This window comes from Aedes aegypti, chromosome 2 (assembly GCF_002204515.2).
Source record: "Aedes aegypti strain LVP_AGWG chromosome 2, AaegL5.0 Primary Assembly, whole genome shotgun sequence".
Taxonomy (NCBI): domain Eukaryota; kingdom Metazoa; phylum Arthropoda; class Insecta; order Diptera; family Culicidae; genus Aedes; species Aedes aegypti.
The window spans coordinates 31,841,474-31,857,177 of NC_035108.1; the positions used below are offsets into that span (position 1 = coordinate 31,841,474).

The window sequence follows — 15,704 nt, forward strand, 5'->3', positions numbered from 1 at the left end:
GAAGAATCAGTGCCGTACCCCAGCCTGAATGCATGCTGTCGATGTTCGCGGCGACCATCTGCTTCGAGCTGCTCTCTTAATCACCAGCGCCTTCTTGAGGCAGGAAGTGGGAGATATGGAATGATACTGGGATGTGTTTTTGGGAATATGGATGACGAGACTTTCTCTTCATTCATCAGGGTAAAGGCGCTCGGGCCGTTATCTTTAACAGTTTCTCTTTGGCTCCTTAGGTATTCTACTAAACAGCTCTAAGATTTATTATCCGAGAAAGAGGTTTTTTTGAGTGGGTAGCATTGGCGTTGAAACAGGGGGGGCCAGGGGGGCCTGGCCCCCTCCAGAATCATCCAGGCCCCCCCCAGAATTTTTGATGATAATAAAAAACATAACAATTTAACACGTAGCAGAATCTTCTGAATCAATGTAACAACTGAAGAGATTTTTGTCAATAACAAGAGTCATGGTTATTGACAAAAATCTCTTCAGTAGTTACCATGACCCCACAGTTATGGATCAAATAGTGTGGAGTCCAACCTATAAAATTCAATAAAACGACAAGGAAAATGTAAAATTGTAATTTAATAGCACGAATTAAATCGTTTCAAATAGGAACTTCGGTTAGTAAACTGCTTTGAGTGTAATATTTACATAGGACTGCATAAAAATTAAAAATTGTATCGGTTTCTGAAAACCATATTATGGATCAATTTTCATATTATGGATCAAATTGTGACATATTACGGATCAGTGCGCAAAATCAAGAGATTTTCAATTCAATGCATCTGTATTGCATGATTTGGCGAAAGTTACCAACATGTCACATATTACTGCAAAAAAAAAAGCAGTGTTTGAGCTGGAAACAATGGTAAAATGCCCTTTTTTGTGATACTGCATTGTAGTAACTGAGACATGAACTGTTTTCGCTCCACACCAAGTTTTCCACCCATTTTTGTCTGCTAAAAAAATGAAATTTACAAACCTTGATGTTTTATTAGTTTTATCCTTAGTGCTATTGTCTGAACATGTCAAATCCAATGCATAAAATGGCAGAAATCTACATTCTTTGGTAGTGATCCATAACCGTGGTAAACAATCATTTCCTGATCTATATTATGGATCACTAGTTAGAAGTGCTAATATTCGGTATTTAGAATCAACAATCAAGAAAAATATTTTCCAAAGATGAATTCATACTAAATCGAAGCGAACGAACATTTTTTATGCTATGACATTTGAATTTTACCACCTGTGGGAGCTTATGAATGGTGACGGCACTTCTAACAGAAAACGACTATATAATGATAGCTGTGTGGTACCAACTAAACATTTGTCAAATACACCGTTATTTAGCGATTGAATGTTGTGCTTAACATTACAAATGGTAGCAGACAAATAGTATAACATGGGAAAAATATGTTTTACGTCAATGTTTATGTTTTGAGCGAGTTATCCGATGTTGAACGCCAAAGTGATCCGTCACTGTGGGTGATCCGTAACTGTGTGGGCATGGTATGTTTTGTTATGTTGAACAACTGAAGTGAGGAAACCTCGCTTGTTTCACATAGCAGCAGCGTGGTGGTTCTGACTTCGGTGAATCGCGCAACAACCGATAGCTTAACCGTTGCTGTCGATTAGACTGGCCCTTAAACAAAAAAGTTGTAAAACTCAATGGGGCACCCCCTAGATATGAGCCTTAGGGTAAGAAAAACACTCTCTCAAAATTTCAACTCAATTGGTTGCTCCACCAGCTGGCGCATTCGATTTGAAGTTTGTATGGGATATTCGTCTCAAATATATTGAAAATTGATCCTATGTCACTGTTTCGTTCCGTATATTAATTGTTCGCGTTCAAATAAGCTCAGAATGACAAATACACTAGTTGATACCCTAATGAACATAATTGCAGAAGGTTGTATCTGGATTTAATCTCATTTTCATTACTCTTTCGGTTGATGAAAGTTAGGCTTAGATCAGCACTCTCGTACAGTCACTTATATGCATGTGACATGTGCCTCAGCTCGCCCAGCCTCATAGGTGGCTATGATGCGCTTAGTGGCTACCTCCAAGCTATGTTGAAGAAACACAAGCAGTATTGCATGATATACTTCAGATGGTTAAAACATCAACTTTATTAATTTTGATCATGTTACAATCTTCTACAATATTCTTCGCTATTACATCAAGTAGTGTTTTTGACATTCTGGGTTCAGTTGATCGCGATCATCAATTTTCCTGAACTAAACAGTAGATGATGTGCTATTTCCCATATGTTTGAGCTGAAAATCCCATATTAACTTCAATTCAAATGCACCAGCTCATGGAACGACCAAATGAGCTGAATTTTTCAGAAAGGTTTCCTCTAACCCCATGAAATAATCCTGGGGGGTGTCCCGTGGAATCATACAACTTTATTTTTCTCCCATACTGAGCTGGGCCAGTCTACTGTCGATGGAATGGTTACTGTTAGAAATAACTTTTTGTTGTATGCGATAAGCGCAATTTTTCGACAATAAAAGCGTCAATATCCTGGAAAATCGATTCCCAAAATTCGTTCCAAATCCAATTAATACTGTTTCAGCATAAAGCGCATGTTCCCTGCATTCTGATTTATAATGTTTTTGGAGGATACCCTGCTCGAGGTGTCCGGTAATGAGAATTCACTAGAGAAATCCATACATTAACTCCGACTCGTATAGTGTCCGAAAAAAATAATAGAAAAATATAGACAGAATTTCTAAAGGAATTTCTAAGACAACACATAGCGAAAATTCTTGTTGAAAATTAAGACATAACTTTCATGGAATTTTGGCGTATGCAAGTTTTCTTTAGATGATGTGAAAAGATGTAACACAATTATCGCTTAAAGTATGTTTTTCCAAGAAAACTTATTGCTTCATAAATTTTAATTTGATTAATTTCCAACAGATTTGTAGAATTTTTTAAATAACTTCGATATTCTTTACAGAATTTTAGTATAATCAAATCCCTCAAAGAATATTGAAGGGTGGCTTCAGAACTTTTGAAAATGTCTTGTAAATAAGTCAAATAATATTGTGGGACTTGTTCATATTTTCATAGTGAATTCCTCCTTGTTGACATTCATTCCTTACCGAGCAGAAGAAAATAACTACTGAATACCAAATTGAGGTATTCCATACCAGATAATTTTCAATACTTACAACCTGAATGAGGTATGAATGAGCCCTGCATAAGAGGTAAAATACCTCAAATAATACCTTCTGCATATTCCACAAATGCCAAGCTGATAATTAGATCAGGTATGTTATACCTAAATAATACTTGATGGATTTTCATATAAAAGTGATTTTTTTTTTCAATAATAGTTCACTTTCAGCAGTCCTCAATACCTTTCGAATACCAAAATGAATAATTTTAAATTGTTTGAATTTTTTTTTTAAATACCTTTATAATACCAAAACGAGGTATTGAAAACTGAACAATACCTAATTATGGTATGATACCAAAATATGGTATGCATAAGTTATTGCGAGTTATTCTTTCCTCCTCGGGTTGTTTGTCTATTTTTCATTAGCAAATTGATTTCGGAATATGTTCCCGGATTAACCTAAAAAATGTTACTAAATCTTTTACAAGTTAAGTTTTTTCTCGCAATTCCTCAAAAAGTTAATTCTGTCAAATCTAATACTGAGATATTTTGCTGATTGTTCTACTAGAAATTCTTTTGCAAATTCTTTTAAATATTTTTTCCATAAATTTTATTACAAATTCTTCCGTAAAGTTCATAAAAGTCCTTAACAAATATTTCCAAAATACGTAAAAAATGCGTCAAACATTCTTCTATGTTTTCTTTTTCGAGAAATTTCTCTTCAAATAACCGGATTATTCAAGAATTGAAAAAAAAAAAGGTTTTTAGATGTCGCTTGCCTGCGAATTCTTCAGAGGAAATTTGTTGAAAACCCCAGAAAAAGTTTTGCTTCCGGAATTGGCATAGCGATTCAGGAATCTGTAGAGAAATATGTAGCAAAATAACTGAGAAGTAGAAGAGTAATTAAATTTGTATTGATCTTCCTTAAAACACTTCTTTGGAAGAAAATGTTATCAATTATTAGCAGAATCCACTAGGGCGGAATTTATATAAGCTCGCTGGCAGAATTCTAGAAAACCGGAAGTCAAGGAAGGATATTTTTCAGAATAATTTCTAAAGAAGATTCTTTTGCAACTTCTGAGGAATTATTTTTATTTGTCAATTAATTAAAGAGGTTTTGACTATCCTGTAATTTACCTCTAGAAATAAGATAAATAATCTATTGCTCTACCTGCTGCAACCTTCCAACCTGCTTTTGTTTCTCCTTCCTTCGCATGACGCTTTGAGGAACTTCGTACAAAAATCTGTCCATACTCCAAAAATAAATGCAATATTTTAAAGAATTTAAAAAATGGTGAATTATAGGAGTTTTGAATTTTCATACGTACGGTTATGATCTAAAAACGTACTGGCAATGTTTTCGCGTTAAACTCTTAAAGTATTACAGTATAATAGACCCTTCAAAAAAGTTTGTTTTGAAATTCTGAACGTAGGAAAAATTCTACATCAATATGTTCACCAGAGTATCATAAAACTTCGGAGTTGATACAAAATTTTATTTAAGATTTAAGTTATAAATGCTTTCAGTAAAAACACCAATAATTTTCTATTATAAGAGACGAGGAAAAAACAAGATTTTTTGTAGTAAATCCTACAAGGACCACATAACTTTTCTATATTCTGTATTTTTTCCGAATAATGTTTATTCAAAAGATTACCAACAAAGTACTTTCAACCCTTTTTTGCATGTGTTTCTCTAGAAATCTGATATGGAGTGATTTGTAGGGGGATATGTAGAGCAATCCCTAAAAATATTGTAATATTCCCGGAGTAGTTTTTGAACCAAAAAATTGAGAATGGATATTTTTTAAATTTTATTCATGGAAAAATCCTGAGATTAAGATTACCAAAAAAATAGAGTTAATTCTAGACCCTGAGAGAATATTTGATGGAATTTCTAGAGAAATTTTTAAAAAGTTCAAGAATAAATTGCAAAATATTAGTAATTCTGATGAAAAATTTCTTCAAAACTTCCGAAAAGCACCGTTAATGCGGTTTAAACAAAAAAATCTCTGGAAAATATTCAGATGAATCTCTGGTGAATTTTTCGGAAGAATCTTAGGGAATCTAAAAAATATCTGTGAAAATAATGCAGATACAAATGCGGAGAACTTCTCTGAAAATCATGAATAAAATTTTCTCAATTGTATTTTTTTACAATTGCTCATGAAATTCTTGTGAAATATTACGAGGAATTCTTAGAGCAACACCTGGATTAATCATTTGATTGTTTTGCAGGAAGTCCGGATAATTTTTACTGCGTTTTTTTTTAACAATCCTGCAGAGACATTTTGGAAGAACTTCGAAAGCAAAGTGGGAAGAACTGTTGATGAACTATCTGAAGGATTCGTTGAATGAATCCTTGCTTGTTGATCTTGAAGACATTTTTAGTGAAAGTCATAGAATTTTTGTACTATTTTTTGATGAAATTCTCAGTTATTCCTGAACATCCTAATCAAATTTTTAACGGTCAACTGGAGGATACTTTTAACTAACAATTGGAAAGTATATGTAATAAGTATGTAGAGGGCCTTCCAGGAGAATTTATTAAAAGAATTTTTAATGCATTCTCTGGAGAAATTCTTCATGTGTTTTTTTTTTATTTTTTAGCTATTTGATAGAGAAATTTTCTGGTGATCAATAAGTCTAGGAATGATTTATCGTGAGAATCCCAGGATGAGCTCTGTGGAAACCGGTAAAGGAATTCTTGGAGAAAGCACTAAAAAGTACGAAAATAATTGGGAAAGGAATTTCTTCTCCAAGAAGGAATCTCTTCAAAGCACATGGTTGAATACCTGAATAGTTCGTGGAAGTACCACAAAGGACATCCGTTGAAAGTTTTTTTTGCTAGAATTCTTGAAGAGTTTTTGACTGGATTACAAAAAGAATCCAGTAGCGAAGATTGAAATTTACAAATATCGCTGATGAGCCGTGAAATGAGACAAAATAATAAACAAATAAAATCAATACAAATCTGGTAAAACTACGAAATTTGCGAAAATCGTGATTATTGTGACCGACATTACTTCTGTGAAACAAGTATTTTCTAGGCCCCCCCTAGGCCCCCTCCAGAAAAAAATCCTAGCTACGCCAATGGTGGGTAGCCGATGCCATCAGAGAGGTGCCATGGTCATCCAGAATCCCTAAATTGGATAAAGTGGAATTGTTGTTTGTGATATTATGACGGAAAACTGGATCGTATGTATCGAAGCTGACTAGGCTATCAAAGTAGTTAACTAGTGCTTCGGCAAGCGCAGAAGGTTCGGTGGTCGTTGAGCCTTGAGTGTCCATGGAAATTGGCATGATTTTCGACACATTAAATCAAATAAAATGACATATATTTGTGTTACAAAGGATGTCATTTAAATTATGAAATAAATAGATACGGACATATTGACGAAAAAAGATCTCGAACGAACAAATTTTGCATTTGAAACCGTCAAAATACGAAGGAATCTTTTTCCGACATGCATGTTCTGGGAGCGGTTGCATCAATAAGGTAAAAATCCAATGACCAAATCGGTATTGATGTACAAAATATTGAGTTATGGAAAGTTGACTACATATTATTCGTTCAATTGAGGACAGTTTTTTAGCTTTGTCCTTTTCTCAAAACAATGTTTTCAATTGTCTTGAAGTAGCATTCAAAATTAAAATTTTCTGAAATATTCAGAACGGTACTCAACTTTTCGCTAAAGCTTAAATAAGTCAAAACACGGGGGCATTCAGTATTTTTGTATCTTTGCAATTTCTCATCGTAATAGGCTATTTTTCATCACACCAATCTGTCATAATATGGCCTAATCACTGACACTCAACTATACAGAGTCGTTAAAGTCAATACGCAACTGATTTCGGTTACGTAATAACCCATAAAGTAACGGGTTTTCATTTCTTACCTTTTTTGAGTAGCGAAATAGTAGTTTTTGCAATTTCTCATCGTAATAGGCTGTTTTTCATCACGCCAATCTGTCATGAAACGGCCTACTTTCCTGCACTGAAATATGCAGTGCGGGAATAGTCATTACCTAACTGAAACCAATGCTGTAATGATTCATTACGCAACGCTTTCTCATTACGCAACTGTTTTGAGTTGCGTAATGAATCATAACACAACAATTTCTCAGAAATTGTAAAATAATGGTGAATGCATTCTGATATAATTTCTAATACCCTCAAGTGGTCTTCTACGAAATTGCAAAAAATGTTGTACGTAACTCGGTGCAGAACTCGATTTTTACAGCACTCGTCGTAATTATCCTACTCGGCAAGCCTCGTAGGATAAATTTACGACTCGTGCTGTAAAAATCATCATTCTGCAACTTGTTCCGTAAACTACTATTACGGAATAAGTTGCAGAATTATGATTTTTACAGCACAAGTCGTAAATTTATTCTACGAGGCTTGCCGAGTAGGATAATTACGACGAGTGCTGTAAAAATCGAGTTCTGCAACGAGTTAGGTACAACATTTTTTGCAATTTCGTAGAAGACCACTTGAGGGTATCAATAATTATATCGGAATGAATTCATCATTATTTTACAGTTTCTAAAAAAACTATTGTGTTATGATTCAATACGCAACTCAAAACAGTTGCGTAAAGAGAAAGCGTTGCGTAATGAATCAATACAGCACTGGTTTCAGTTGCGTAAAGAGAAAGCGTTGCGTAATGAATCAATACAGCACTGGTTTCAGTTGCGTAATGACTATTCTCGCACTGCATATTTCAGTGCAGGAAAGTAGGCCGTTTCATGACTGATTGGCGTGATGAAAAACAGCCTATTACGATGAGAAATCGCAAAGTAGATAGTTACACAACAATATTCAAAAATTGTTAATGACTTCCGATGCCTTATACGGAATTGAAAAAAATACGCAGCTTGTTGCAGAGTTTGATTTTTATAGCACTCGTCGGAATTATTCAACTCGGCAAGCCTCGTTCGATAAGTGCTCGTACTGTTAAAAATAATCATTCTGCAACTTGTTTCGTAAACTACTATTGTCTCAAAGCATCGTTTTAAACCTATTACTTACATTTAGATTGTTTCACACCGTAAAACGATTAATTGCATCCTGAATGTAGTTATTCACTTTTTGAAAAACCAGTCAAAAATGACAAAACTATTTTTAAAAATGTGATCCAACCCTTTGAAAAAAATCTCAATAAAGACAATCAAACAAATAGATTTGAGTATTGTACTTTTAAACTAAGCCAAAAGATATGCAATAAGGATGAAATTAAAAGGTACAATACTTAAATCTCCGTTTTTGATTTTCTTCATCTATTTATTGTTTTTAAAACTTCAAAAAGCTTAAAAAATAACATTATTATTATAGTTTATTATTTCCTTTTTGTTATGATATTTGTGTATGAGCCTGTGAGTTTAATAACTTACCGTAAAATGGGGTATTAAGGGATGAAAAAAAATTCTACCTAAATTTCGAGCAACTTCTAGCATGTACATAATTGAACAAAATACAGTCCTACCATTCTCCCGACGTGTATATCAAAAGCCAAATGAAGATGATCCTATGGCAGATTTCTGAGATAATTATAAAAATGCGTGATTTTTGACGAAAGTGCAAAATGGGGTGTTAAGGAATTTGAGCTTTGTAAATAAAACTATATTTTGCCAACAGCAAAAAAAAAAAATATTAATTTGGTCAATATCGATGATGTGTTCAATCCAAAGATGATATTACTTCAATATAATTCAAATTGGAACTCTTGCAAACGTCAACCGTTTTAATTTACCTACTAAATCTCTCATACATATTGATTCTTTTTTCAATCAAGCTATAAGTGCATCGCACAATTGTCTTGAAAGGATTTGTATACTTATATGCAGTATTCGTATCCTAGAATAGTACAGAGCAACCTTGTCATGACTTGTCAAAAGAAGGATAATGTCAACAAGTTTTCAGTTTGAATAGAGTAAGTGTCCAATTTGCCTTTTCAATAAAGCACCACACCAAATAACGGATTTGCATGTAACACCTAATGGCATAATCGGAAAAAAAATCTTGACGAAAAGTTTCCAATATAAAGAGGAAATCGCACACACTATACTACAATGTACTCAATGCTCGACAACACTTAACACATGACCACGAGTAAAAGTTTTCCAAAAAGAGATCGGAAATACCCTTATATTTATTATTGTTTATCTAGGACGTAGGTAGATTTAAAAAAAAATCAATAGCTCCAAAACCATCTCACACAGTCATCTCTCCCTTACTCGATATTGAAGGGACCATCGAGTTAGGGAGGTATCGAGTTACAGAACACAAAACCAATGCAACTGCGATCCAAGGGACCATCGAGCTAGCCATGAAAACCAACTTTTACTATGGTTCTCTAACTCGATATCGAGATACGGAATATCGAGTAAGGGAGAGTTAACTGTATAAGATAACCATTCCAATTTCCAAACTTTTCCCCAATGCGATGGAACAACTTTTGAAAATACTTTCATGAAAACCCCATACTTAGATTAATCAGTTTTTATCTTTTAGGTTATGGTCTTCAGTCTATTATGCTCAAAACGGATTTTAAGTTTTCATCCGACGTTTCGGACATGAACACTTAAAATCCGTTTTTGAGCATAATAGAGTGAAAGCCATAACCCAGTCTTATCCCCAATTCAGTTTTAATCTACATTTTCCTAACAATTTTACCAAATTTTGAGATATTTTTTTTCTGGTGATATTCAGTGACTTACGAAATAGATCCCTTAACTTTCCATGCAGGATAACTTCACGGAACAACCCAAAGCTATATTGAAATACATAACGGCATAAAACAAATGAGTTTAGTAACTTAGAAAAGTTAGAATAGATAATCCCTTCACCCCACTTATTTTCAAAACGAGACTTTTTTCATAAAAGTTTCTCAAAATCGAAACCCAGATATAATTTTAAGAAGTTTTTGTCTGCACTATGATCTCAATTATATTTACTTTTCTTCTACGTTACTCGCGAATTTTTCTCAAATATATTTCATGGTTTTGTAGATGAATGTATTTAGCCCATAAAATTCTAACAAAAATGTTTTGAAAAGTTTTCAATATCTAGCAACCACAATACTTCATATTATTAGATAGCTCCTATTACATAATGCAGCTCACAATCCTCCGAACAAATTGAGCATTTCAGAGGATTTATATATCGATTTTCCACGTTTCTGTGATTTGTCAAACTTGACTGAGATGTTCAATCCCTTAAAACCCCACGAGTCCTTAACACCCCATTTTATTTATTTATTTCGTCAAGCATAGGTAGACTACATACAATAATTACAATACTTTCTTACATGCTATGGATTACTTTTATTGTTTTTTAGTCGTGTTTTAAGCTGCTCTTTGGACATAGTAATGCCAATGAATTCGCAATGTACATTATACTGACGCATCATACGGTTTATTGGTCCGTTTTGAGCATAATGCGTCCTGCATGATTTTTCTGAAAGAGATCGGTATATAAGATATTCTGAATTGTTTTGCATGGGTATTGTTTTGCAAGTGATTTTCAAACAATTGGACAAATTGTTCAATTAAAAGTCTTCGTTACAATCGGCCAATATTGATCACATTTTGTTCGGAAAACGAATGTTATATGTGTTTTTGTGATATTGCTCCCAATTGACCAATAGGTACTAGTAAATACAATCCGCAGTACATTTCAATAAGGTAGTTCAAAAAATCGTGTTTGCTCCACACCGCTCATTCAGTTCCAGAACAAATTCTGAGTGTCCTCCCGAAATTTGAGTTCATAAAGATGAAAACTGAGACTATACAAGCTTTTCAAAGTTTGTATGGGATTTAATATGGACAAAGCAAGCAAATCATTCAATTGGTCATATTGTTTGCCCATGTGCTCTTGAGGGTTAAAACTACGCTGATACTGTTAGATACATTCTGCTACCAATTTGCCAAAGACCATATTCAAATCGGACGATTAATGTTGAACAGGCAAAATTGCTGCATCTGGCGCGAAAGGAAGCAAGCACAAATCATGGCTAATATGGTTCACTGTATATATCCAGGAGTGCCTGCAGAGTAGCTCAATTATTATAGCCAAAGATTTTTAACTCATACGAAAATTAATAACCACCGTCGTGCGGGGTGACATTGGGTCAATAATTTTACAGCAAGCTAATGTCAGAATAATGAAAACAATGCGTCAAGTTTCAAGAATACATTGCAAATAGCCAATAGATGGTCATAAATTAGTTTTTGGCGTTCCTACTAGTCATGAAATGCATCGAAAGAGGCGGTCAAAGTCACCCCCTAGGCCCAATGTCACCCCGCACTGCGGTAATTGATGAGGCGTCCGATTTGAAAACGGTATTTGGCAAAGTTGTAGCTGATGAATGTTTCTAATAGTATCTACGTTGCGCTAACCCTCAAAATCACATGGGCAAACGATCATATCGATTGAATGAATTGCTCGTATTCCCCATACTAATTCTCATACAAACTTTGAAGGGCTTGTGCAGTTTCAGTTTTCATCTCAATAATCTCAAATTTTAAAAAGGACACTCAGAATTTTATCTAGTTGAATGATCTGTGTGGAGCAAAAACAATTACACAACGTAACAAAAGTGTCATTTTTGCGTGTCTCAAGGATCAAATTATGTGTCTCTAGTAGATTTGGGATTGTTGAATCTGTTGCCATTCTCAGAAATGTTCCAACACGTCACAATTGTTAGCTACAGGTTATATAACACATTGATTCTATTGATAAGTTATATAACGCATTGATTTTGTTGATGTTTACATGAAATTTAAAATATAATTTATCAAACTTTTTTGTGATCTGATACATTGAGTATGCAAAATAGGACTTAAACTTTCTTTTTAGATACAATTTGGTTGAAATTGCACGCTTAAATTTAAATTAAATCGATTTTGTCAACCTAATTGCTGTTTCCATACAAAATTCTTAGTTTCTCTTATATGGCAAAATACAATACATTTTTAAACCATTAAAAAATAACTTTTTCGCATCAAAAGTTTGTTGATAAGTATTGTTATACATACATAAAGTTTGAGTTCTGTGGCATATTAAGTAAATAAATTGCCTTACAAGCTGGGAAACTTGCATGCAAGTTGGCTAAAATAGTCAATTTTCGCATGTTCAACCTCCAATATCTCAAAACTAGACGTGCTATGATATTTTTGAAAACGGCAATGAATTCAGCAAGCTTTAATTGAGTGAATAGCGGTATTTTGGTACTTGAGATAAAAACATGTTCCGCAGTATTATTTGAACCACCTCATTGGAATATACATATCATAATGTTTATTATTCCACATTAGGATTTTTTAGGAAACATATGTTGGATTCCCTGGATTCATGGTTAATATTAACAATGGTTACAGATTCTACATCACCCTCTATTGTTTGTTAGTCACTGCAATGCAAGGGAAAAACTACTTACGGTTGCCGTTCGGTTACAGTGCGTCTTGACAATCTCCGGATTGCCGTACAGCTTCAGGAACAGTAGAGTTCCCTGGAGGAGGAAAATGTACAGGGCTTTTAGCATGATTGTTCGATATCGCGATTTCTCGCTTGAATAGAGTTTCTTATTTTGTGGAGCAACGTTCAAACCAAACCGCTCTCATCGATGTTTCCACTGATATGTGCTCATTTCGGATGATGGAGATTCAGATTAAGCCGTCACTTGTAATTGTTGCGATGATGGTAATCCTAGATAATGGGAGATTAATTCAATAATGTCCCTTGGACAAGGGTTTCAGCACGACATCTGCTGTTATCGAATGAATATTTCATTCGATCATATCGTCAAAGTAGTTCCAAACGTGGGTTGGTCGTGTTTTTTGCACTCCTGGAGCTAATCTTTTCGAACCGAGCTGCCGGGTGGTGGGATTTAAAATATTCATATTCAACCACACCACCAACCGAGGACCACCACAGGACCATTCCGAGTTCGGCCAGCCATTAATCCATGAACAAATTGACACCACAAACAGCATACCACGCGCCGGTAATCCTTAATTAAAACAGCATCCGCCGGATCAGAACCCAACCCGAGACATTGTTGCTAATGACCGCAAAAATCCCCTGAATTCTATTCTCGTCGGCCGTTGCGCGATGGTGCATTATTCATGGAAAATGATTGATTATGGCGATGATACCGAATTTGAATCATAGTTTCATGAATTTCGCACCATCCCAAACACACCAACTTTGATTACGGGCCTGTCTAATTCGAACCAGCATTGACCAACACCATCCGGGCGGAAACATTCTCTCAAAACTGATACCGACCCCGGACCGATCACTCCAAATGAACTTGATGTTAATTAATAAATCCCAGAATCCTGATCCATTTTCCGCTTCGCTACAATTACGCTACAAATACCGCTTTCAATTAATGTGCCGGTGGACGCATAGTTCGACGGTGAGGCCCATCCATGTAAGGGTATGCGATAGGTAATAGAGCACAATATAGAATGCCGTAGTGTAAGTGTACTGTGATATGTCAGCCTTGGGTACCTTTTTCAGTACCAAGAGACCAAATGTACATAGTACTAGAAGCGGTACCCATTAGGAGCCCGATCAATATGTCTTTATTCCGACTACTATGTCTCTATTCGTCTCTGATCCAACCCCACATTCGTAAAGAGAATGTTTTTTTTTCTACTGATAGTGCCTAAATATTGTATAGGTGAATTACGATACGCTTCACAGCGACGTGATAAAGTTTTATATGCCAGAGCAGTTACGTCCTTTTGAAATGTTATAGTCGATTTCATTTTTGCAATTTTGTACACTGTACTATTTATTCACGGAATAATGCAGGATTTATTAAAGTAAATTATTTGCAAATAAAATCAATTCGTTAAACAAAGAAATTTGGTTCGTTATTCAAGATTTTTAATAATAATCCGAACGTTAGCAGGGGTTCCCACAGCGTTTACATCGGTTTGCAAAGCGTTCTCATGGTTTTTCAATAGGCTCCGAAGGAATTCCAAGGATTCCCAATGGGTTCAGGTGGCAGCAAAGAAGCCGTCTGTTAATTACTTAAGGGATTATAAGGGGAGGCCTTGAAGGCCACTGGTAACATTTGAGAGCCACTGAAAAGTCCCTTGAGATCCGTTCGTCCGGATTACAAATGTTTACATAGCATTCCACCCCATAGAAACACTTTTACTGCATCATTAATGCTCCTAAGCCAAACGAATACATGCATTAAATAAGCACTTTATTGGTTCTATATTCGCATATAGGGCATGTTTCACATGAAAAGGATCAAAACGTGGCAATCATCGTAATAAATGCGAAAAACGTTATGCAACCCACAGACTATTCAGACTGTTCGACCAACATTGACTTCGCCCCCAGGTTGGTGCTCATGTTAGTGCTATGTTTGACAGTTTGTGAAACCGATTTGACGGTTGGCGAATCGGTCGGCCAAAATAAAACGAGTTTGATTTAGCTCAAACCACCGGTCGGCTTTAGCTCAAACCAAATGTTTGACAAACTGATCGTACTGTCTGTAGGCAGTGCCGGATTTGGGTCTCGGGGGGGTTCCGGGTTAAATCTCTTGAAGAGGGCCCTTGGTACAAAATGAGGAAAGTTTAGTTTTATGAAAATGAAGTCTCTAAAACTTTGAAAAATCGCAATATTAATTGAATTTGACAACATACATCACTTTGTGAAAATTTGGTAAATAAATCATATGTATTACATATCTGAAAACTTAGATAGTAGACTATTGATTTGAATTTAAGCCTGATTTGCTGCTCAAAAGAAATATCTTGATACATGGGAAATTCCTTCAAGGAATCGATTTCTGATCGCAATACGCAGTTGAAATGAAATGTCAGTTCAAACGATGTAAATAAATTCTGAATTCAGCAAGAAATATCTTAGCGATTCTTTTTCAACAGCAAATCAGGATTATGAGTGGATCGTTCTCAATCAAGTGTAAAAGCTGAAATGTAATATTTGAAGTCATGATTATAAGATTCATTGAGATTTTTTAAACCAATAGAGAAGATTATATTATTTTTTTAGTTCAGCTTCCATAGAAATATCAGAAAACCTACACAATATTGGGCTACCTGGAATATTGAATAACTTCTTGAACAATTTGTTATCAGAGAAACACATGAGCTTCACCCACGGTCTACTGAAAAGTTCCAGAAATAACTACATGGGCCTACCGCAAGGCTCATATTTAAGTCCTTTTTATGTTAAAGATAACTGGAAGAACAATGCACGCTTAGACTACTTGCTGATGATGGTGAATTCTAAGCTTTCAGTAAAAATCGTATGAAAACAAAACTTTAAAAATATTAATAAGAAAAACTATAAAAATCTGGCCCACAAATGGAAAAATATGAACTGGAATAAGGAATTTCCCGCAGAATGAAGCGTTCGATAAAATAGTAATTTCAGTACTCTGATAGTTAAATCATGTAAATGTGTGAATTACCGAGTACTTTCGTCAACTTCCATCATTTTTTTTATACATCTTGAATGTTTTTTAGTTGTGAGTAGAAGAGTTCCCATCGAAACTTGAAAGATTCAGATGAAAATCGTCTGTAGC

General features: G+C 34.9%; 1 protein-coding gene across 16 annotated transcripts in view; it reads right to left on the minus strand.

Moving 5' to 3' along the window:
• LOC5574086 (collagen alpha-1(XVIII) chain) overlaps positions 1-15,704 on the minus strand; it is a 980,207-nt gene that overhangs the window by 255,028 nt on the left and 709,475 nt on the right. For 14 of the 16 annotated variants that reach the window (XM_021840445.1, XM_021840446.1, XM_021840452.1 and 11 more), the window contains exon 6: positions 12,567-12,638. The exons of the other annotated variants lie outside the window; for them this stretch is intronic. In XM_021840445.1, the coding sequence (XP_021696137.1) occupies positions 12,567-12,638 (72 nt within the window). The remainder of the gene's footprint in view (positions 1-12,566; positions 12,639-15,704) is intronic. 16 annotated transcript variants of the gene reach the window in all.